Source organism: Pithys albifrons, chromosome 8 (genome assembly GCF_047495875.1).
Source record: "Pithys albifrons albifrons isolate INPA30051 chromosome 8, PitAlb_v1, whole genome shotgun sequence".
NCBI classification, from domain to species: domain Eukaryota; kingdom Metazoa; phylum Chordata; class Aves; order Passeriformes; family Thamnophilidae; genus Pithys; species Pithys albifrons.
In genome coordinates, this window is record NC_092465.1 from 32,176,501 (window position 1) to 32,201,936 (window position 25,436).

The window sequence follows — 25,436 nt, forward strand, 5'->3', positions numbered from 1 at the left end:
TGCTCAGGAGCTAAGGCAGTAAACTGCTTGCTTTAAATGTGGATTGTGGCTAAAATCAGAATATCAGGGTCTGACCCTAAAGCCATGTGCCTGGAATGTGTGAGTGTGATACATCTATCATTTGCAACAAATTTGCAGCAGGGCAGGACAATCAATTTCAATTGAATACTCATGATTTATGTCACTGGTCATGAGCTGGGTATTAGGCTCACTTCTGTGCTATACAATTAATTTGCATGCCCTGGAGAGGTGATGCAAAAGTAATATGAATGACCAGGGAGAAAAAAAGTCGTTAAGAGTTCTGTCCCACATTTTTCACCACACTAACATATTTCCTATATGAACACATGCAAAATACCTTGTTTGACACATTTTATCATGTACTCAGAATGGGAAAAGAAGAGAAACTCAGTGAGAAACTGGCAATTCAGTTGTAATTTAGACAGGCAAACTTTGGCATATTGCATGAAATTCCAGGACTTCCCTTTGCTATAGTACACAGACTCCAAATATATATAGTATATACCAATTCCAGGGTTTCTGCTTCCTGTGACATACAGCCTATGCTGACAGTTACCTCCCTACTCCCCAAGTGTGAATTCCAGAATTCTTGCAAACAGCAATCAAATGTAAACTGCATTGTTCTAAGATTTTATAACCCATAACTTATACATGTACCTCATTTATATGGAAAGCATATTAAAACAGTATTTTTTTAACATGGAAGAGGGACACAGATAATTTCTAAGTACTTGAGTAGAAAGCAAAAGAAAGCACAGAAAAGTATCATTGAAGTTTGCATAATACAAGAGATTTTGCAGACAAATAAAAGGTTACATGGAAAAAGAAGATAAACACACAGTAGAGATTGAAATGTTTTAAGTCTTTTAATGCTTTCACTAATAATGAAAAAAATGAGATGGGTTATTCCTGTATAGTACTAGAGTGAGTAGCTAAAGATATTCCTGAAAAATACTTTTGCTACTAAAGATCTCTTGATGTCTAATTTACTGCCCAGGATTCTGATGACAGTATGAAGAGGAGAGAGACTCATTTTTCATAGCGGACTGTTAATTCAATAAAGGATTTGTTCTGTGGATTTTGATATATGCTAAAGGGACAAACAAATAAGTCAGGCATTTGTGTAGTGTTATACATGCAAAAAATCTGCAACACTGCTTTAGCCTGTACCTAGGAAAACCCACTGAGGTTTTCTGAAATAGGAACTGCTGAATATGTATTAATTGTTGAACAACCCTTTGCAATGCATTTCTAAAATATTTTCCTGCCTGCTAACAGTAACCCCTTGGGATTTTCTTTTAAATAGAACAACCTTTCAAGTCAAAAAAACTCCTAGAAGCCTAAAGCAACTTTAGAGCAATGTCTGTTTTAATTCATAGTACAAGTAGATAGTTGGCATAATGTTTAAGAATGACAGTGTTGCCTTTCAGTACTGCTGCCCACAATACTTGGAAATATATCCTTTCAGAATGCAAAGAACATATCCTCTGTGAAGCACCCAGATAAATCAGTTCACCCTTGGCTGTAACTGAACGCTGTCTAGTGACTTGTGATCGACAGGGCTTTACCCTCTGACAGCCAGATTCATTGTTGGGACAGCAACCAATCGTCGGGTTTGACGACATGAGCCTAATCAAAGTTGGAGTATAAAAAGCCCCTTGGAATATATAAGGTACACCAGTGTGGCAAGCTGTCTCTCAGATTGCATTTGCTTCCACGGATCTGTTTAGTACTGAAAGGGAAAGGGGGAGGGGGGGAAAAAAAGAAGGGCAAAGTGCTGCACTGAATGTGAGATCATGCAAAACGTACCGCTCTGTGCTTATATTTACCTGTTCATGCTGATTTCAGTTGATCCGGTGGCTCTTGATGACAGTAGTCAGCCCACAGAGAATGCTGAAAAAGACGGACTGTGCAATGCTTGTACGTGGAGACAGAATACAAAATCTTCCAGAATAGAAGCCATAAAAATTCAAATCCTCAGCAAACTGCGCCTGGAACAAGCTCCTAATATTAGCAGGGATGTTATTAAGCAACTTTTACCCAAGGCTCCTCCGCTGCAGGAACTGATTGATCAGTATGATGTCCAGAGAGATGACAGTAGCGATGGCTCTTTGGAAGATGATGACTATCATGCCACCACCGAAACGATTATCACAATGCCTACGGAGTGTAAGTAACCCTGCTGCTTTCACCTCCCACTGCTCCTTCGAGAGAGTTGTCTCCCTGCTGTAGAGCCACAGAACTCCTCCTCGGGCTCTCCCAACAGGCTGCTGGCTGAAGTCTGCTGGAGGGAGGGAGGGAGGAGAGCATTATTTCTAAAGAATTTGAGCCAGGTTCAGATGACTGCATTAGGAGCTTTTGTTTTACTGTTCGTTTTCAGCTCCTTATAACATGTGTGCCCTCTAGCACTTAGGATTTGCCCACTGCCTTAGAAAGCAAAGGGAGATCTGCAGGTTAGTTGACTTTGTTATCTGCAGCACCCGGGGCATTTCCTGTCACAAATATAAAGTACAAGTGCAGATAACAAGAGAACTCTCTTTTTGTGAGGGAGGTTTCCCTGGCCAGTAGTTTTAGAAGCAATAGAAAACAGCAGAAATGCAGCTTAGAGCACTAGACCTACCTCACTGCAACATGTTATAGCCAGTGCAAATAGAGAGTTAAATTCTTGCTTCTCTGCTGATCCCATAAACTAGCACCACCCACCTCAGAGTTGAAACTATATATTTAAAGCAAATATGAGTGTAATAGCCTTAAATGTAAAAATGTCCATGCTATAGCAGTCAGCTCATGTAGTTGTGCCAAGGAAGAATGAAGGCATTTACTGAATGAGCAGATTCTAAGTTATCTTCTGAGTGCTAAACATCTGCTATGGCTCCTATCAAGTATCTTTTGCACAGCCAATACTATAGTATCTTATGTTCTTCATCAGCTAAAGTATTTGGCTATGGCAGCTGGTTTTCTAAATAACACTTATGAATATGATGTCAAAAAGGAAAAAGATGACAGGACATATAAGGCATGTTAGCAGCTACAGATACCATTACAATATGCATACTGGAATAACATCAGCTGCTCTCACCAGCTAAAAATGTAACTTTCAGTGACATTTTTCAACTTATTAATTATTTAGATGAGCACTTAATAGCATTATACTACTGCAGCCTTATCACAAAGCTGAGGTCTGCCAGCAATTTTATTCCAGTCTGTTATGTGCAAGCCTTTATAACTATCTTTAATCAAACTGCTACATAAATACAGAGACTGAAGAAAAGCCCTTGTATTTCATTGCTCTGAGATCATTTCCTATTTCTTATAAAAAGCTCTTGAGCTATTTTAAATGCACTAAAGAGACAGGTATCTTAAGTGATGAGATTTATGAATGTCAAAGCCCTGCACCATTTAGGATTAGTACTACCCATTTTATCCTGGCATGGAAAGACATTGCCATGACTAAGGTATGACAGCTGCATCATAGCCTACAAGGAAGGAGAAACACAGCACTGCACATGACTTTCCTATAATATTATTCAAATGAAAACAAAATGATCCTGATATTAATCCTCTCAGGTTTTTTTTCCCATTGAGAAAAGAAAACCAAGTGTCTGTGCACTTTGCCCAGTGCTGTATGGTGTGTAACACACTGAGGCTGTGTAGTAAATTAGAAACAGCTACATCACCACACGTGTTGAGTCAGCTTATGCAAAGTTGCTATTCTGCATGCTTTTTGGAGGTCCTCAGAAGGTGACTAGCAGAATAAGTTGGTAGTAGGTGATAGCATAATAATTTTGTTGACATTCATTAAAGTTGCTGTAGAGAGTAAACCATAGAAAATGAATTAAGTTAAAATCCACTTTGTTACTGGTACTCTTTATAACATTTTGTAATATTTCCTATACAGTCTGAAAAAAAATACTCAGGTTTATATATGCATTTTTTTCTTGTTCCCTGTTCAGTAATCTGTTCTTTCCATTCATTTATAGCTGATTTTCTTGTACAAATGGAGGGAAAACCAAAATGTTGCTTCTTTAAGTTTAGCTCTAAAATACAATATAACAAAGTAGTAAAGGCACAATTGTGGATATACTTGAGGCAAGTCCAAAAACCTACAACGGTGTTTGTGCAGATCCTGAGACTTATTAAGCCCATGAAAGATGGTACAAGATACACTGGAATTCGATCTTTGAAACTCGACATGAACCCAGGCACCGGTATTTGGCAGAGTATTGATGTGAAGACAGTGTTGCAAAATTGGCTCAAACAGCCTGAATCCAATTTAGGCATCGAAATAAAAGCTTTTGATGAGAACGGAAAAAATCTTGCTGTAACTTTCCCAGGACCAGGTGAAGATGGATTGGTAAGTTTATTTAGAAAAATCCCAATTTATTGAAAAGCATTTAAGCTGTGTTTTAATGACAAAATGGATGCATTGTTTAGGAAATGGAAGATAAAAGTTCTGTCTATCCAGTTCTTTCATTCTTTGCCTGCTGATCCTGCCAAAATCGATAGCATTTCTCTGCCTCTGTTTCCCTATTTAAAATGTTGAGAGAAATTGCAGTATTTCAGAGGGATGTTGAAAGGCATTAATTAGAAGAGGTTTTGGTAATTACTGATGGATGGGACTACCAAAGCAACATTGTTTTCGAATTTGACAGCAAGTACTGCTTAATAAGCAGTTATTTTATATAAAGGTAAAAGAACAGTCATTAGATTCTTTCATTGATAAGAATGATGCCTCCAATATTGCTGAGAAAGCAAGGGAGTTTCTCCCTGTTCTCTACACATATATTTTCTATTAATAACAGCAAGAATTATATATTCATGAAGGCAAGAACAGATCTTCATAATGTTAAGTTCTGTACCTTTCAGTATGTGATAGAGTGCATCCTTCCACCTATTAGAAATGCTTGAAGAGAGAAATTCTGCTTGCTACAATAAATGAGTCATAGTGATGAGAAAGCATAAAATGTGGGTTTCTTTTTGTAAATACAGATGAACAAACTAAACCCAAAGTGTACCAGTTAAACTGTAGCATATTTCCTTGCTATTTGTTTCTGCAAATCACTATCATCTACAACCTATAAAAATTCTTGAACTTACCAAAACCAAGTAATTTCTCATTTTGAATAAAACATAAAGATTATTATTTCACTTTTACTTCTGTGCAGTAGATGAATCTGTTGATCACAGAAATAGTAACTATCTAGGTTGGAAAAAACCTTTAAGAGCATTGCATCCAACTGCATAACTTCACAGCAGTATAATGCAATTAAAAATCTTAAAAGAAAAACACTGATATCTTAATTGCACATCCAGTTAGATGTGGATCTCCTGTACTTGAAACAGGCCAGCTGAATATCATGAAGAGGAATATTCTCACCACCTCCATCCATTCAAATGATGATACATGTGGATAACCCCTGGCTATCATCATCTATAAATAAATGTTTCAATGGCAGGACAGGGTTAGACCCACTGGTGATAATGCAAGAGGAAACTTTTCTTCTCCTCCCTCCAGCTCCCGATACAGGGATGCTCCTCTCACCAAGCACCTTCCCATATCATTAACCTTTGGGAGCAGTGTCTCCAGCAGTTCCACAGCTCCATAAAGGCGGGTATTTTTTTTGGAAGAGAGAAACTTGTGTAACAAAGTTAGCCTGGCCACTCCTTACTCCTAAGGAATGGTCTCCATGGGATAGCCTGATCATGCCAAACTAACACCCAGGGCTCAAATCAGTGTGTGAAAGGGAGGAAATTTGGGAACTTCTTTAAACTTGTGATCATGAAGGTTGCAATCACTGTATATGCTCAGTGGGTGACTGTGGAAACACACCTTCAGTAGGAGGCATGTGGCTCAGAGATCTGCCAAAGTACATTCCTGGCCACAGGACTCTTCCAGGAGTCAAAATATCAGCTGCCCCCTCCAAATCCATTCAGTCCTACAGTCATTCAAGCACAGCAGCAGTCAAGGAGCAAACTTTGTCCTACTTGGTCTGAACAAGAAACCTTCCTTGACATCCAGAAATTCTGAACTCAACATGATTTTAATGGAAGGGATTTCAGAAGGACTCACTAAAACACTTATTATGGGGTTTAAAACAAACAGAAGGCCCCACATTAAAATTAAAAGTCCAGCATTCTCCAAATTTCGGAGATGTTCCTATAGCAGTTGACAGAAATGATGCCAGCACTGAGGTAATGGTGATTTCAGGAACAAATACTCACATCTTAAACCTCTTTCTAGAGAAACTGCAGGGAAATGCAGAGAAAACTGTTACACATTCGCAGGAGGTCAAATTCTTGTTTGCCAACTTGATTTCAGAATATTAGTTTGATACACCTGCATCTGAAACATTATTTATTTGCATGTTTTTATTGAACTTAGGCTTCTCTCAGTAATGATTGTGATTCCTTCTCCTCTCCTCACAGAACCCATTTTTAGAGGTCAGAGTTACAGACACTCCAAAACGGTCCCGCAGAGATTTCGGTCTCGACTGTGACGAGCACTCGACAGAATCCCGATGTTGTCGGTACCCACTGACTGTGGATTTCGAAGCTTTTGGGTGGGATTGGATTATCGCACCTAAAAGATACAAAGCAAATTACTGCTCCGGGGAATGTGAATTTGTGTTTTTACAAAAATACCCTCACACCCACCTGGTACACCAAGCAAACCCCAGAGGCTCGGCAGGCCCTTGCTGCACACCCACCAAGATGTCCCCCATCAACATGCTGTACTTCAACGGGAAAGAACAAATAATATACGGCAAGATACCAGCCATGGTTGTAGATCGCTGTGGGTGCTCATGAGATCCTCGTCAGATCCACTGCCTCAGTAATTGTGGAAGTTACCAAAAAAAAAAAAAAAAACAAATGAAAAAGTTATACCCCCTGACCTGAACTTTAAACTGTGAAGTTACATCCACCAGGCATTGTCGACCTCATGTGTGCTGTATGATAGGCTATCGTACAGATTTAGGGCAGCACCAGCTACAGAGCGTGAACTAAAGGACTGTAGAGTTACCTGGCGACTGGTTTTGAGCCAGCGAAAGAGAAAGCTACAATCAAAATCACCGGATTTAATATATGAAGTTCTTACATTATGAGGGAATCAATATTCAGTCATTTGGACGCAAATTTATATGCAGGTTTCAGTACATGTTGGTAAACAAAAGCAAGCATCTTCTCATCTGAGGACAGAAGGGGTGGGCTTTTAAGTTCATTTCTTCACAGCTTCACTTAATATTACATTTACAGGAAAATATATACTGGTAGCATATACATCACTACACAATACCACCAGAATCATCCTTAAACACTTGAATATATAGAGCAGACTTGTGAAATGTATCAGATGAAATTCCACATAAATGGACAAACCCTGAAATTAGGGATGGCATAGTGTATTTAGCATGTTTCCATTCCTTTTCCTCATTAGCATGTTAGCAATCAATGGCAATGGTGCTACATAAGCAGGCTGAGTAAATAGAAAGATAGTTATACAAGTGAAAGAATTAATAGTGAATTTGCCCTATCCTCAGGTACACTACTCAACATTCGCAGGAAATGGATATTTTCTAAATGAGAAGGAATAGTTTTCTAGATGTAGGAAAACAGAAAGCAGCAGAGAAGTCCAACATTCAGATTGCAATCCCACATTCTAACCTGCCCTTGCAACATTACCATTTGCACTATGGTAAACCAATGCAAATATTTGGTTGCTACAGATATTGTTTAAAAAAAATCACTTTGATATAACTGACTTGTGTAATATGTATGCATCAATATTTTGTAAATAAATGTTTATTTTTTAATCACTGTTGATATATGTTCAACCCAAGAAAAGAATTACTTTAACCTGTACTTTAGTTTAATAAAAACCCTCCAATATTCTTTTCATAATATAATTTTCTGGATCTTAACGCAAATAATATGTAGGAATGATGCAACAAAGTAAACCGTATGTTGAGAATTACTACATTTTATAAGTTTTTACATTGGCATGAGCCATCTGTGATAAATGATGGGTGTTGACATGTTTATAAGGTTCTTTGGGTTACTGTTTTTAAGGTCATTTTGATCCACAACTGAGTTTCCATACTTTGAATGTTATGTTCATAAATAATCATGATACTACAAAAGATTGCTATTAAATGCATTTTATTATATTTAAAAATTTGCAGCAAAGTATTTTCTGTATTTTCAGTAAGATAGTACATTGATTTCCACACAAATTCTGTACATTCTCCTTATGGTAAAAAATTGTTAATTGAAATTAAAAAAAAATCTATTTCCTATAAAGTCGATTTCATTTCACATGTGAAATAGAACTGATAAACCAGGTGTTTGTTAAGACAACAGAGTCACTGTTAAAACATCTTCCTGTTAGTGTGATGCACGCTTTTGTTATATTCCAGAATCCAGTTTTGAATTTTCCTTTTGTGTAAAACCACTCTAAAGTTGCAAAAATGCTTGATTTTCTTTCCCTTCCTCTTTTATATATTTTCTGCCTAAGTGGTAAATATTTTGTATTGAGTTTTTTACTTTTTTTAATTTGTTTGTAAGGACATTAAAACAAAGTTTGAGCGATGAGGTTTGAAACTTGAAAGCAAACAGATTTTCTGCCATTTCTTTTGAATGATTAGGAGTTCTGCTAAATCTGTGTCTGAGCATCAAGCAGATGTTCAGCTCTCCTGATGCAGTTCATCAGAGCAGGTCTCTGGGGCCCTTAAATACACTTTCAATTTAGTTTCCCACAAAACACCATCAGATTAAATAAAAGTCTAAAACCTCATGGAATGCAGACTCTTGGTGAAGCCACAAGAAGTAAAAGTACAACACCAATGCCCTCTCCAAAACCCAGAGTTACAGAATTAAAGGGAGAAACCCTCTGTTTGCTGCAGTTAATGGTAAAACTTCCACTGGCTTCAAGGGAGAGGAGCATTTTACCCTTTGACTTTTAACTCGTGACATTCAGGCACCAAGTAGTCCCATCCTGCTCATATGAACTATCAATAGCATCTCCTTGCATGAGGCTCTTAAACAATTCAGAGACTTCAAATTAACTTCCATCATATACCCTGGAGCAGGACATTCATTAGCTTTAATTGGGTCGGTTCATATAGCAACAGCTGCAGAGATGCAGCAGCCCACATTTTGGAGTTCATAGCGAACAAAATACACTCCCAGTCTGCACCACAATCCTCTGACAACACCTGCATGATTAGTTTTACTCATGATAGCTAAAGTAAAGCTAACTCAAATTCAGTTATCCCCATAAAAGTGACATCATTGGCTGCCTAGTGATAACTGTGCCCTGCACAACAGCAGTGCACAAAAAGATGGATTTTTCTTTAAAACAAACCAAACCCAAGGAAAAAAAAGTAATACAAACTTCAAAAAATATCTACTCCACCAGCATTCTATCTTGATGTTTAGACAAATTTTATTCCATGGAAATTTTGTGCAATATGTGTCCTTCATATTTTGCCAAATTTGAAATTACCATATAGCAGTCCTTGTTCCCATGTTTTTAATGTGGACCTCACACACAAATGGCTACTCAGACAAAAAGCACTGGGCTTTGATCTTATTGATTTTAGCTGCCAAATGATTCATAATTAATATACTTATGGCAATCAACTTGAGATGTCAATTAATCATCTTATTGTTACATCCTTCCTATGTTACATCAGGTCCAAGAGACTTCAGCAGCACCTCTGAGTGTGTTGTATGGCTCTCGAGTCTCACTGTTAAGCTGTGTATTCAGAATAATGGAAGTAGGCAATCAGGATAATTTCTGAGAAATAAACAGGACTGGTCAGGCATCCTAAGAATCCCATAGGAATGAACCAGGTAGAATCAGCTTTCCAGGGCAGTGCTCCAGTGCCCCAAGATGCGTGTGCACACCTGCAACAGAGCAGTCCCTAATCTTGATTTGGCTTCAGGCTTGGTTCTACTGCTCAGTTCTTTCCCCCATAGCAGGAGCCAGTTCTTTTCCAGTGCTATTCTACTCCTACGTCTTACCCAGTCCTAGTGGTTCCAGTGGCATTTCCCCTCCCATTTTTCACATCCCACTCCATCCCAGTCAACGTCCATCCCCAGAACATTCCATACTCTGTCCCACAGCCCCTTTCACAGGGAGAAGAGTCCCCCTGTAGCATTGCCCTCCTGCCCCTTAACCCGATACAAAGTGTCCTGCTTCTGCTGGATGCTGTGGTTAAGGGGGAAACCTTCCAATATGCTCAACAGAGCCTTTGGGGAATTTAACAGCTGAACACAGAAGGCATCTCCACTGAGCATAAGTGCACTGCAATTTTTCACAGATGTACTGTTTTGCCAAACACGAGCAGATTTCAAAGGAAGAACTAAAGGCCAAATCCATTCAATTCTGCAGAGTTTAGGTTTGGGGTTTGTGGTTGTTCGTTGGGGGTTTGTGGTTTTTTGAAGGGTTTTTTGGGTGGTTTCTCTTTTAATCAGAAAGATTATTGAATTGACTCATTCCTGGATACCAATGATCTCTTTTGGCTGAATATCTCAAAAAATAAATCTGCCTTAGTCGAGGCTCAAACAGTTCAGTCCAGACAGATATATTTTGTTAAAGCTCCAGCAAAACAAAGAATGGTATAATGTGAAGTACTGGATGGACAAACTTAATAAGCAAATTATTCCACCTCAACTTATAAATTCAGTGAATACTAATGAGAAAAATTAGTTAGAAATTAATACATTATGGAAAGCAATAACTAAATTCTTTACATAACAAGTTAATTTCACAACTGTACCTCTGTAATTCAGCAAAAATGTAATGAAAAGCCTTAGTTATCTGCTTTAACTCCCCCAAGTTAGCTGTGTGCTTGCGCTTTCACTTCCTCCCAACCACGTTATCTACAGAAAGTAGATACCTATACATTGATTTAATACCAAGGCATGCAGCAAAGAACCACTCAGTAAATTACTGATGTAACTGCATTGACACTTCTGTGCAGTCTTCTCCTGCAAGAACTAAGATCATAACTCTCCCTTGAAATGCAAGTGTACCATGTTTGAATTGATAAAAATAAGATACTAACAAGCTCTAGAAACACTAAAGCATCAATTCTCTCTCCCTTTTAGTTTATAAAAGTACAAAAACTTAAGGCTACAGGCCAACTTCTGAATTTGAATAAGCAAGAAGTACAGCTCTGTTCACTCTTGGCTCCTTCCAAATAATCAAAATAAGTGATAGTGCTAACATCTGTTGTAACAATCTTGCAGAAAAAAGAAAAGGAGAAGTGCAAACATGCAGTTCATTCAACAGTAACTACTCCAATTAATTACTAGGTGTATTGATAAATTAAGCAGAATCATTCTCTTTGGTGGCTGGATAGGGTGAACTTGAGGAATGAGGAACTGTTATAGTGGGTATTCTACTGTCTGTTTTCAGTGCTCTAGAAGTACAGAGGAGAACAAACCTTAAAACTCTGTAGATGAGGTGTCAAGATCAGCAACAAGCTTTGCAGTTGCTGTAAATCTCGGTGATTTTCACCAGCCTTAGCCACTAAGGCTTTCTGAGGCTACAGGAAAGGAACTTACATGTGCATGTTATATGTGCTTTGAAAACAGTACTTTATAGAGAAAATAAAATAGCTTATTATCCATGAGTTAACCTGTGATGTATCCATTCTTAACCTAGAGGCTCTCTGCACTCTGTATCTAGTTCTGCATCAAAAGTAACCAGTGCCCCTTAAAGCTATTACCTTTTCTCCCCATAGAAATGTCTTCCGCTTACAAGTCAATAAACAAGTTTAATTTCAAACCTCTTGCTTTTCCATTATATTTATCATAGTACCTTGAGTCTGTAAAAGTAAAGCCAATCCCTCTCCCAGAGCTGAAAGGATTCAATCAAATGAAGAACTGAATCCTACCTGAAGGAAGGTAGAGGGACAAGCCCTAGTTCAGCACTGTCTTTCCTGTTACTCCTGATGAATGTGGTATGGTCTTTGGGTGAGATCTGGTTAGGAAAAAAAAGTTTGTTTTGGCAGGAAATGTACCTAATGTTCCATGTTTAAGCAGTAAAATTAACAGGCACTTAAAGATTATGATGGTATGGAGAGAATATCTGGGAAATCATTATGGAGGCATTACTTGGTAGACATACCAAGTTTTTTCCATAAAACTTAAAAAAAGGAAGTTTGGGAGACAACTGCAACATAAACAGGATAATATAGTGAAATCATGTAAAGTATAACATTCATTGTAAAGCAGTTGTGCAAAGGATGGTCTGCTTCTACGTGCTCCAAGGAGATGAATGTAATTGAATAAAAAAAAATTAAATAAAAATTAAACTTAAAGGAATTAAATAATTGATGGGATGAAACCAAGGCAGCAAGAAAGACTGTATTTTCCCAAATCCAGAATGATACTGGAGGCATTTGCTAAAAATTTTTACTTTCTCTACCTTAAGAATGCTTAAACTGAAAAGTTCTGCTCTTTGCCAAAATAAAAAGATGTTTTAAAGCAAATCTTGTGCCAAAACCAAAAGATGTTTTAAAGCAAATCTGACTTAAGTGTAATCTGTTGCATCATAATCTGAATATGTAGCAATCCAAAATATAATTGCTCATGACTTGGCTAATAGCTTGCAGTTAAAGTTCGTGATTCATGAACTCTTTCTGCAGAAATCCTTCTGAGTTTCACCAAGGAGAGGAGCAAGTATCTTCCCAATCAGGCAATAGTAGTAGAGAGATAGCACTCCCAATTCAAGGCCATAAAGCACCCTGAAATAATGCTTTCTCTTAAGCATCATATACAAAAGCATGAAGAGCAAAGACTTTCTTTAGGCTTTAGCATCTGTGCATTCAAATAAAGTTTATTCTGTCAGTCGAACAGCAATCTGCTCTCCTACTAACATTTTCGTCATCATCATCATCACTGTTCATGTTGTTATTCATCAGGTTTGGCCACGCTGCCGTCTGAAGCAGCACAGGGAACACCTGGCTGTCACACATTATGGCATCGGATTGCAGCTTTGCCCCGCGCAGCGCCAGGTGGTCAGAGGGAGGGAGGCACGGCAAGCACATGCCTTGGGGCTGAGCTCAGCTGCCCACCGTGTGCTGCTGCCATGTGGAGAGCACAGCCCAGGTGCTGGCCCAGGGGAAATGCCCATTGCCTCGCTGCTCTGGGTGACACCGAGCACAGGGAGCTGCTGCTTGGCCAGAGACTTCTGCTTCGTTGTGCTGCTCACCCACCTCAGGGCAGAACAACAAATCCCATATCCCTGTGTGGACAGAGGTACCAAGAGCACGGGCTATTCCGATTTGACAGCAGCATAACTTGATCATGATTGAGTATTTTTCTTCTAGAGAGGGCTTATTCCAAGAGCACATTAAAAGTGGGCTTTTCCCCAGTGCAGGACCATCCCTCTCATCCCATCACAATGTGCAGCCACAACACCAAAATTTTATAAACTGACCTCCAGTCAGGTCTCATGGATCTGAGTCCTCACAACACTGTATATCAACAGTTGCCAACAAACTTGATAAATCAAACTAACAATATTTATTTAACTTGTTTTTTGCTACCTGGCACCCCATTCATACAGTGCATCCAATTTATAGTTACACCAGTTTCCTAGGGAGGCAGACAAGGCAGCTACCCAAAACATTCTCTTCTGAGGCCACTGCATTGTCTCTGACATAGTCTCAGGATACTTGTCTCATCTTTTATTTGTTAGCTTTTATGTGGAGCTTGTGGTGTATTCATTTATTAATCCACTCTTTACTGCTGATGCCTTTTGAGTTCTCCAATACCTTATCAGGACTGGAAATACTATTAAAACATCCACACAGAACTTTTGGTTTCTAAGAGCATCTTACTCTTCATGTTCCCATAAAACCATCTCAACTTTCCTTATCAACCAACTCAGACCTAGACTCGAGCTCTAGTTGCTACTAGATAAGCCCAAAAGTAACTATCACCTTAGGTTTCTTTGTTTGTCAAAAATTGCTTTTCAAAAATTAATTCTGATAAAAAAATAAGGAAAAAGAGTTTTAAGGCTCCTACTTTTTTCTTTTTATTAAAACATTCACAATAAAGTTAAAATAGTGCATAGAGATTTTCAGATTCCAAGGAAAAGAGTATTCATGAAAAAAACATAGATTTTTAGTACTTGTTCTCATAAAAAATAACCTCTGAAGGAATTTATTGATTTCTATTTTAAAATAGCAGTCTTAGGAACATTAAAAAAAAATCTGAAGAGGTATTTTTCAGTAAAAGAAGTTTTCCATCTTAACCACAATTTTTAGCAAGGTGTTGGTCTGTAAACAGATCCTACCCCAACTTGTGCCTTTTGCCACAACTTTCTTCTCACCACAGTGAGACTCCTAAAACTTTATTTTTATCAGTGTGCTTGTGTGAAGACCATCGGCCTTTACAAAAACGCTTCAGAAATCTGTAGCTGTCCTTGACTTTACATCTCCCACTGCACTTGTACAACATCCCATCTAATGAAAGCCACATGAACACACATGACAATCATCTTGCTTTTTTGTCTCATTTTGAGTGGATCTCAGACCAAATTCTGTCCATAGAAGGCACAATGCAATCCTCAGCATCCATTATCTGGATTAGATATGGCTAAAGTTCAGATCTTTAGCTGAAAAACAACCAAAAATTGGTTCCACAAATTTCTCTTGACTGTGATTAAGAAGGAGCTTAGTTATAACAAAATGCAATTACTCAGTTTTGGCCACGCAGCCTTCACGAGGCTTTTCCAGATCCGCTCCCACGGACCTTAATTCTGGTTGGGAAGCCAATTGTTCCTTGGCAGCGTTGCCATGGATCTCACTCAGAGATTTAGCAACACATTCTCCACCAGCTTACAGCAAATGCCAGCTTCTCCAGCTCACCCATAGCTTGCTTATACCACAGTTTGCAAGTTATCCATGTTATTGCTCATTACAACGACAGGGAGAGTGGAATGTTGTGCCACTTTAGACTGAGCTCTTGTAACTGTACCTGATAACACATTTTCACAATAAAAAGTGCCTCAACACAAAGTTATACACAGTGCAAAACATGCAGGAGGAATTAGGATTCTCCAGGCATTTGCAGAGTCATTGGGATCAACTGATGACTCCCACTAAGGGAGACAATCGTGGTGGTATCTGTTATGGAACATCTAACAAAGAAATGAGAAGCCTTCTTTGAAGAACTACATGAAACTTCTCAATCCCAGGTTGACATGGGGACTTTAACCTCCCCCAGCACCTGCTAGAAGGGCAATGGTGCAGGGTAATCCTAGAGATTTCTGGAGGGTGGTGGGGATGGGATGTGCTACACGGGACAGTTGTCACTGCTACTCACACCTGGACAGGAATGTGAGGACCCAGGGTAAGTGCTTTGGTCCAACCCAAACCATCCTATAATTCAATGACTCTGACACTGTTGGGCAAGGGAAATGAGGGAGGTAAAAAGCCAGAAGAGCAGCATGGGCTTCAGGCTTGTTTCATCAGTTGGCTGGTGGGATCATGGTAGAAGGGTGCCCCAAAAGGGCCCAAGAGAACTCACTGATCCCCAAGGACAACCTCTGCACAACCTGGAAATTATCCCACCTGGTTTGCAGAAAGGGAATTTTCTAGGAGGTAAGACTTACTACTATCAGCATGGGACAGCAAAACAGAAATTAACCACATTAATAAAAATGTCATTTCAATATTTTGGCAGCTGTTTCTTCAGCTGTAAAATTTCTGGGTTATAGAAAACTCAAGGAGGTAAAACTGACGTTTGAAGTCAGTGAAATTATTTAAAAAACTTTTCTATTAGAATATTGCTTTGTAGGTGCTTCACCTGATCAAGCGTGCAAAACTAATTGAAATAAGCATGAAACTGGAAAATTCAACTAGAAACAGAGAAGCTCAAAGGGAATAATTTCAAGAACAAACTTTTGTCCCTTTCTTGAGCCAAGCATGAAGTTTTCATGTCTAGAGCAGTTCCCATGAATCGATGCAAGTATGACAAGGGGATATCAGAAAGCCAAATGTGACAGTTCTCATTCCATGAAAGCATCCCTTCAACTTCACTGTATTGTCTTTATAACCTTTAGCACCATCAGACCTTTTATTTCACAAACCACAAGAAATAAAGACCCAGCCAGCCTTATGAAAAAATAAAGGCCAATTTTTCATCTATAATTGAAGAACATTTATCATAACGAAAGGGGGTAAAAACCGCCCAAACTCAAATCAACACCCAAACCAAAGCATAGCTTAATCAACCTTGCTTTCCTAAAAACTTGTCAAGCTTTGGTATAAATCAAGGTTGTGTGGCATTGACATGGAAATCAGGATCCAGCAACTAGAATTGCCATAGTTTTTGATTATTACTGCGATGATGACAGAAAAGTAAGCCCTGCTGAATCTGAAAAGCTCCTGTTCCATTGGTTCTCCTACTGCACTGAAGCCTCTGGCTTTAAATTTTGTATTCAATAGAGAAATACATTCTACATTCTAAACAAAATATAAATTTAAGTATCCTACAGATAATATCTAGAAGGTCATGTGAAAAAAAGTGTAATCAGTTAATGAGAGAACCAATCTCCATTTTGCATCTAAAATTATTACTTCTCTAAAATCAGGTTCATACTATATCCAACAGGATGAAATTTTGAAGACAAACACCAATAACTTGTTAACTTTTCCTTTGGGAATTGAGAAGGTGACATATTGATGGAATAGCATCTTTTAAACTCTCCTGGTATTAATATTCTCCTTTTATTGTAAATTACAGGAAAGAGGTACAATGCATTAATATTTTTCAAAAGACACCTCTGAAAACACCCTTTTCAAACCAAATCTTGAATAAATTGAAAACAGGCATTTTAGATAGTGAAGTCCAATACACAGGTGCCACTCAGAAGCATCTACATGTCTGTGGCAGAATCCACAACTCCTTAAGTGTTGTTATCCCTGACACCACATTTGTCCTACAAAGGAATAACTACATAACACAAAATTCTTTTGGTTCTTCTTCCTTTTTATTTAACTGTGTTGCACTGCTGGTTTTTGTTTTGGTTTGGGGGTTTTGCTCATTTGTTTGATTTTGCTTTTGTGTGTGTGTTTGCACTTTTGTTATTAAAAAAAAAATCTGGGGAAGATTTCTAAATTCCGCATTTCTTTTCTCATGGATGAATGTGCTCTCAAGCTATGGGATAACTCTCCTGATAAAGTACTACTACCTAATGTGGAGAAATAATTGAGGTAATGAGAGAATGGTATAACCTTGTTCACCATGTAGGAGAAGGAATATTATTTTCATCCTTTGTTCTGGTTAATTTTTAAGTCTTCTCTCACCATTCTTCAGTGGGGCAGGTCATGAGATTCCCAATAAGGCCCCCAAGTCTGTGAGCTGCAGGACTTCAGATAATAAAGGTTATGTAAATTTTTTGTAGAAAAAACACACTTTAATGACTCCAGTGAAATTCCTGAAGTCTTAATTATGTTCTTTAATGATTTGTTTGCTTTCTTCCCCTCCCCCTCCTTTTTTTTTAAATATTTAACCTTTCCCAATAATGCTTGACCAGCATGAATAACTGGAAGAATTACTGGCATTGTAATTGAAAAAAAAATCACAGAAAGATCCTCTTTTTTCCCCTCTGCCCAGATGGTCGTATTTAAGCAAACAGTAAAACAATGAATAAAATCCCCTTGGAGTCAATAACAAAATCCTGGACTGGAATCTGAATTTCATGACCATTATTTCGTAAGTGAGACAGAAGCCTTCAATTCCAGATCTCAGTTGTGCTAAAATACTCAAAGCAATCTTTATTCTATACATGTGGAAAGAATGCAATAAAATATTACCATTATGATGGTTTGCTTTATCATACTACAGAGATTACTACGAATAGATGCATTCCATCCCAGGAATTTAGTTGGGAATACCAGGAAACCTACATGGGCAAATGGATTGAAACACACAAACATTTATTTGAACTGCTATTCAGAAACCAGGAGCTAAGATTTCTGATTTGAGTTGTGTTCTTATCCATTTTTCCTTTGACTTTGGCTGTATCTGTTAACAACAGAAGCTTCACTCTCACTGTTAGGAAGATAGAATTTGGCTGCTCAAAGTAAAAGTTTTAATTGGAAATTTTTAATGCTTTTTTATAATTCACATATTTGTGATTAAAGGACATTCTGACTGTGCATAAACATTTAGGTGTGGAAGTGGCTTTAACACAAAGCTTTGACCTCGGCATTATTCTTTGGTCTCATTCCTGCTTAAGAGTTCAACAGAGCAGGCTATAATTTATAGTAAATTACACTTAAGACTACAGAATTCTGACAGTTTTACTCCTGTGTTGTTCCATGCACTAAGTGACCCTATCATGAGGCTGTTGACCTGGCACCTTTGAGAAGTACAGCAGATTTTTCTTAGCTAATGCATGGCCTCACTCAGCAGTGCAGGGCAGGCTTGCCCTACAAAGGGCAACACAACAAACCACATTCCTGTTTCCCCAACTAGTGCTACACAAACAAAGAAATGAGCAAGACATCTTAGCAGTTGAAATAAGTATCGTAGGAAAATTAGGGTAATGTATATTTTTCACTCACAACTCCTATTTGCACTAAAACTGTCTATTATATAGCAGGATGATTACTCCTTAATCAAAACCATAATCAGTTGTGTATTTCAAGGATCTATTTTTCATATCATTGTGAGCATGAACTCTGACTGCTGCAGACTGGGATACACATGCACTCTGACAAAAGGATGCCCTGTTATCTTCTGTGCCACTGCTCAAAAACACCACACTGTTGCCAGATGCTAAAACAGACTTGATGGTTTGTACTAATGATAGAAGAGCGACATGAAGTACCACGCAAAGAAACAGAAACGTAATTTAGAAGAAATCACAGATGATTTAACAACATTAATCCCTTTATCCACAGTTAATCTATTTCCCCATTGAAAGCCAAAGATATTAGATATATAGATTTTGATTCATATACAGAATATTTGTAAATTGCTTAATTAGAAAGTCCATCCTCTCTAAACTTGTATTGTAGATACAAATACACATCACTATCACAAGATGGCACTAACAAAAATAAGCACTAACAAAAATAACTTTAATGAAAAATTTAAGTCTAAAAGAGCTTCTGTACCCAGCTGAAGATTTCACAATGAAATTAGGACAATCTTATACTAATGGTACAGCCACTGAAAGATTTTTCCATTCCTCTTTTCAAGAAACCCTGCATGAAGTGCCGAGATCTGGAAATGTACCTCTGGCTACGGCAACTGTTCTTAACCCCACCAGTGGAGTTATGAAATTTGAAGCAGCAACCTTTGTGTTACCCTAATTCACACTTTGATTCCCAACTAACTCTTAAAACAAAACTATGTAAAATCTACCTTCAGGACTAAATCATAAAAACATTTGAAACTATCATGACCATAGGGTGGTGAAAGGTAGGTTAGAAGATAATACATGCTCCTGACTTGCTCTTTTTGAGTGCCTGCGACACTGAGAGGGACACAAGCAGCCTCTCATCTCCCTGCACTTTGCGGTAACACTCAATGTTTCCCTGAGACAACAGGTGATGAACTGATTACAGCCTCCATCCCCTGCACTGCTGGGGGCAGGAGGTAGAGAACATTGGGAAGGAAGTTAAGCCTGGAAAGAAGGGAGGGCTGGAGGAAGGTGTTTTCAGGATTTGGTTTTAATTTCTCATTATCCTACTCTGATCTGATTGGTAATAAACTCATTTCCTCAAGTCCAGTCTGTTTTGCAGTAATGGGCGAGTGATCTCTCCCTGTTCTTATCTTGACCCATGAGCTTTCTGTTATATTTTCTCTCTCTTGTCCAGCTGAGGAGGGCTTTGATGGGCACCTGGTGTCCAACCAGAGCCAACTCACCACACTGACCATGTATGACTTAATATCACAACATTTTTACAACTCTAGAGAAATAAAAATTAAATAATTCCTCCAACTCCTAACATGTACTTTGAGAATATTTAAGACTTGTGAGCTTAGACTAGCTCTATACTTCACTAAATTAGGTTCATTCTACTGGATGGACACAGTGTTATAGCAGAAGGATCCTACACCACTGAATGCCTTTGAGAGAAAAAAAAATCCCCTACTGAATGGGAAACTTAGAATATCTTAAGTGTTTCAGTGAGGCTACATCAATAATGGAAATACAGTGCTTGCTTCTGAAAGTACTATTCCAGAAGGTGAACTGACTCCAAAAGCAGAAGAGAACTGCAATACTCTAAAACATTTCTTCCTTTTTTCTCCTCCTTCCCCCACCAATATAGTTTCCAACAGCCTATTCTGTAAGGCCAATGTATTGGTGTGCAACGGGAACCCCAGTTGTGGAAGTCCAATTTCCAAACAACTAATCTGAACTAAATCGCAGCAGAGGCAAGCCCAACACTGTACCTTGAAGGGATACAACTCCTCTGAGCATACCACTGCAAAGATTCCCTCAGGATTTTCACTGTCTCAGAACACTCCTTTGTGATTTGGATAAAAAGCTATCTGGGTGTTTTCACCGAGAATCCACGTCACCTACAAGGAATGCTGTCGATATCCAAACTCATGGCACAGAGAGGCAAACATTTTACAATCTGTCCATTTTTCTGAGGCTCTTTGTCACCAGGTGATCAACATCCTATATTCATTTGGAAATTCAATTTCCATCCCTAGAGCTAAAAAACCACCAGGTGATAAAAAACCCCCATTCTCTCAAGAACTCTGTCAGAAAGCAGCCTACTAATAGCAGACTTAGTGGTCCTCACCAAGAACACAAACTGCAAACAGTTTGAAGAGAACAAAACATCACCAAAGGGCTATTCCAGAATAACCTCTCATGGTGAACACTTGCTTTTAGGATGAAATGCACTTTAATTCTGAAATGTGACAAAGAAGAGAGAGAAAAGTATCTAGAAAATATGAATCATTCCTTGATGGGACAAGGATGGGTAATATGCCATTGCCCCCATGACTTTCCCAAAGAGAAGCCATGCAACAGAAGGCATGATTTGGACAGCTGCTAACTTCTTAGCCTTTCTCCAGGACCCTTATGAAATTTTTGGTAGTTCTTGTCCTTCCATAAAAACATCTGCAATTTGTTTTATGTTGAGCATTGATGGACACTCAACAGGGATCCACTGCTTTTAGCTTTTGTTTGTGTAATACCTACTCCATGGTTGCAGAAATTGTTTTAATATGGTTAACTTAGAAGAAGTTTGCATGGTTTTACCACTATGCCCTGTGCATTAATTAAGAAGTGACAGTAAAAAAAAAATATTAGTTTTTAAGTTACCAGCAGAAAGGAGCAGTCTCCCAAAAGAAAACCATTGAAAGAGAATGCAATTTTGCTATGTTAAGTACAGAACTCAAGTAAACACAATTTTGCCTCATCTTGCCAAAAGGTTGTTGAAAAAACATGTAGAGGAGTAGGAAACAAATTTTTAGGATTCTGCAGGCATCCATATGTCCTTCTGAATCCTATTCCTATAATGGGAAGCTTTCCTAGTGAAAGAAGACACCTGCTTTTCCATAGTGCACAGTTCTCTTATGGGCCATGAATAATCTGATATGTTTCAGCAGTGGTTTTCATCCTTCTGAATCCAGTGGTAATCCCATTTAAAATACAGAATGGATTTTCCAAGGTAATAAATTATATTTGTTATTAACTGATATAACACAAATCTGTTATTTGGTTTTTTGATGAGTTTGTCTTCACAAAATTTAGCACTTTCTTAATACCTGGATAACTGGTCAGTTGTATTTTGGTATCCTGCTTTCTCAGTGTTGACATTACAATATTCAAGCTGAAACACAATTCTGTCAAGCCAAGATAACATCCTGCTTTCTAAATGTGATGTTTACATTTGATACATTCACATTGTTATATGTTGAGCCAAACATTTAGAAACAGGTAGGAAACAAAAGGTTGGTGGAAAGCTAAACTACATTATATATTTAGCACTTGCACATTCATCTATTTCCAGAGTCCAAAAGTCTGAGGCTAGAAGAAGTATTTATTAAGAATTTCTTTTTACTCAGACTTTTAAACTGAGTTTGAGTTTGCTTATGCAAGCCGTACTGGATTTAAAATAATAATCCTCAGTTAGCCAGTGATGTTTTTGCTTTCCTGCTTTCCTTCTAGCCTCAGGAACATTACAATCTTTGCTGTGCAGGTTTTTATAAGACATATAGATGCTAGATGCATAAAAATACATGCTCTGAATACATCAAGTCATCATTATGATCGCACCAAAATTGAATACCTTATAGCATGAACCCAGGGAAGCCAAGAAATGCAGATTGAAAACAGATTACTGATAATTTTCTAATTAGTCTAGCAACTGTCATTAACTGTCCTAGACTAGGGACAGCAGCTCTGTTGCAAGTTTATGCAGCATCTCCACCAGAGTTGTAGTGCTGTAACAGTAATACTGGAATACCATCAGGATCTGCCACCAGACTGCCCTGGTGAGTGATCCCCTTTCAAACACCACTTGGCACACGAGAGAGCAGCAACAGTGACAAAATCAGGGGTAAGGCCTGTTATAGCTGTAGCTCAGTCTTAAGTAACATGGGTTTAAAAAAGTCAACTGAAAACTCAATCAACAGCCCAAAGCTCTTTCGAAGGGTTTCCACAAATATACAATTACTTAGAGAAAAGCAAAAATCCTGTTTTGTAAAGCTTTTTGCAAGCCTATGGTGATGAGTTTATTTTAGTATTATTTTACATGGCTATGCTCATTTCAGCAGCACAGAATGGATAATGAAAATCATTCAATATCATTGCCTTTCCAGCTGTAGTTCTAGCTGAAATATTGAGCTATCACATAACAGTGGCAGCTCTCCAGGCAGGGGGGAAAAGTGGTTTGCACCTGTTTACAAATGTATTTAGTCATTATTCATCATTACCTTGACTCTACATCTGATTAAATACATTCATGCAAGACTCACTTTCCTTCAATGCCCTATTACAGTCTAAGTCTTTGCTTTGTAAATGAAAGGGAACCCAAAGGTACTTGCCATTTTGCCTTCCTGCATCAGTGTGGAGGGTTGACCCTGGCTGGATGGCAGGTGCCCACCAAAGCCACTCTATCACTCCTCAGCTGGACAGGGGAGAGAAAATACAATGAGAGATTCATGGGTTGGGATAAGGACAGGGAGACACCACTCACCCATCACCATGAGACAAAACAGCCTAGACCTGGTGAAATTAGTTTAATTTATTACCAATCACATCCGAGGAGGATAATGCAAAATATAACCAAATCCTGCAAACACCTTCCCTCAGCCCTCCCTCCTACCCAGGGCTCTACTTCAATGTCCTGCCTCACCACAGTCTTTGCCATGGACTGCAGGGGAATCTCTCTCAGGCACCTGGGACATCTCCTCACCCTCCTCACTGACCTGGTGTCTGCAGAGTTGTTCCTCTTGCACATTCTTGCTCCTCTCTTCTCTGGCTGCAATTGCACTGTGTTTTGCCCCCTTCTTAGATACCTGATCCCAGTGGCACTGCCATCACTGCTGATGGGCTCAGCCTTGGCCAGCAGAGAGTCCCTCTTGGCTTTCTTGGACATGGGAAAAAGCTCCCAGCAGCTTCTCACAGAACTCACTCCTGTAGCAGTCCCACTACCAAAACCTCACCACACAAGCCCAATCTTCTGTGATTGAAAGAAAGCCTTCATTGAACATTTCCTTGAAGATCTTTGAAGCCACCCATCTGCTGACCTACACCAAATGTACATAAGCAAATTTCTCTTAGATACCCCTTTCCAACAGACACCTCATCACTGAAGACTGTCTTTTGCTGCTGATCTTACTCCTCAGTAACGTACACAAGCATCCTTCCAAGTACAGGAGCAGAGGAAAAGGGCATTTTTATTTATGCAAACACTCACCAATCCCTCTTCTCATTTTTAGTATTACAGTTGTTCCAGGAGCTTGAATCAGTCTTGAACTGCTTTGAGAGTTATGCAGCCTGGGAATTGAAATCAAAAGCACAAACCAAACATGATGACAATATTTAGTTATTTTAGAGCCATAATATGATGTAAGGAACTACTGGGAAAATTTAAAATGAATATAGTTATTCTGCTAAATTTTGTCCAAGAAGTTGACATCACTGCTAAAACAAAAAAACATGGGAGATTATTTGAGGAGCAAATAGGACCATAAGGGAAATGTATGAATTTCACCACCCCAAGATTCTGATCAATTCCAGTCATCGCTTACCAGCTACAGTCGATCTATTTTCCCTTAATTTGTCAGACTGTCTCCTGTTCTTAAGGAATGTGATAAAAAAATACAGAGGATTAGATCTTGAAAGAATTTTGCCTACACCAATCTGTGCCAACTACATATTTGCTACATGCCAGCAGTTAGATTTTCTTGGCATGAATGTTCCTTCAGGTGTAACTATACATTGTTTGCTCCCCTTATTACTTTTCAAGGGTAGCAGAGCCTTAACTGCATGTCTGCAGGGTTGGTTGATCAGTTGTTTTGTTTTTAACAAGACTTGGACTTTTTTTAGACCTAAGATTTTTTAATCTGTATTTCTTCAGCTAATTGGGATGACAGGCGGTGGGGTGGGTTGAATAAGAATCATTGCAACTATACACAAATTTACTTTGAAGGTACATATATGTTTCAGCATAAATGAACCTTATTCTCCCAACAATTGTCCATAGACTCTCATGTGTGGGATTCTGAAATCATCTACGTTGAGCTTCAGACAGAAGACTGCTATTTGAAGACTGAGGAGAGCAGACTCCCAATCCTTTCCACAATGCTGCATCAACACATAAAAGCTTGATGCATGAATCTAGCTCTAAACAGTAATACCCCCAAACCCCCCAAGGAACTGCTGAAAGTTCCTAGGGAAGCAGCATAGACTGTCTGAGCCTCAGAGGAACAGGACTTCAACACGTTCCTTGTTATTTGATAGCTAGTCTTAATATAGTTAGAAGAGTCTGAAACAGATGAAGGCTCAATCCATCAAGACAGGATTGGTAAAACCTATTATTTTTATGGAGCAAGCACAACGATATGGAGGGTATGAGCAAGTTCCAGGAAACAACAAAAACAATTCATTTTTCTCTACACTGAACCACAAACGTCTTTTCATACAGCATGAAATTTAGCATGGTTCAGAATAAAACAAGAGAGGAAATAAGAAAATAAATAATTTGGTTACACTGGAAGTCTACAATTGCCTTTTACAGAAACTCAAGAACATACCTAAATCTTATCATAACATAGGATATGAGATATTTTCCACAAGGTCCTTTCCACATGATCTCTTCCACATGAAGGAATAGCCATCCAGAAGGCTTTACTGATTTCAAATTTCCAGTACTGGGTAGGTGATTTCTCAGGGTGGGTCCAATGACCCAAAA

General features: G+C 38.5%; 1 protein-coding gene across 1 annotated transcript; it reads left to right on the plus strand.

Annotated features, from left to right (window-relative positions):
* Positions 1–1,712: 1,712 nt before the first annotated feature.
* MSTN (myostatin) lies at positions 1,713–8,604 on the plus strand. The gene is made up of 3 exons (XM_071562750.1): positions 1,713–2,190; positions 4,002–4,375; positions 6,448–8,604. The coding sequence occupies exons 1-3, from the start codon at positions 1,818–1,820 to the stop codon at positions 6,826–6,828; spliced, it is 1,128 nt and encodes a 375-aa protein (XP_071418851.1). The 5' UTR covers positions 1,713–1,817; the 3' UTR covers positions 6,829–8,604.
* The last annotated feature ends 16,832 nt before the right edge of the window (positions 8,605–25,436 follow it).

What these genes read in the sequence shown, in the direction of transcription:
- MSTN (XM_071562750.1), top strand. Translation starts at nt 1,818, where the DNA reads ATGCAAAACGTACCGCTCTGTGCTTATATTTACCTGTTCATGCTGATT. An exon ending in TATCACAATGCCTACGGAGT is followed by an intron (nt 2,191 to 4,001) that starts GTAAGTAACCCT and finishes ATTCATTTATAG; the next exon opens with CTGATTTTCTTGTACAAATG. An exon ending in GACCAGGTGAAGATGGATTG is followed by an intron (nt 4,376 to 6,447) that starts GTAAGTTTATTT and finishes CTCTCCTCACAG; the next exon opens with AACCCATTTTTAGAGGTCAG.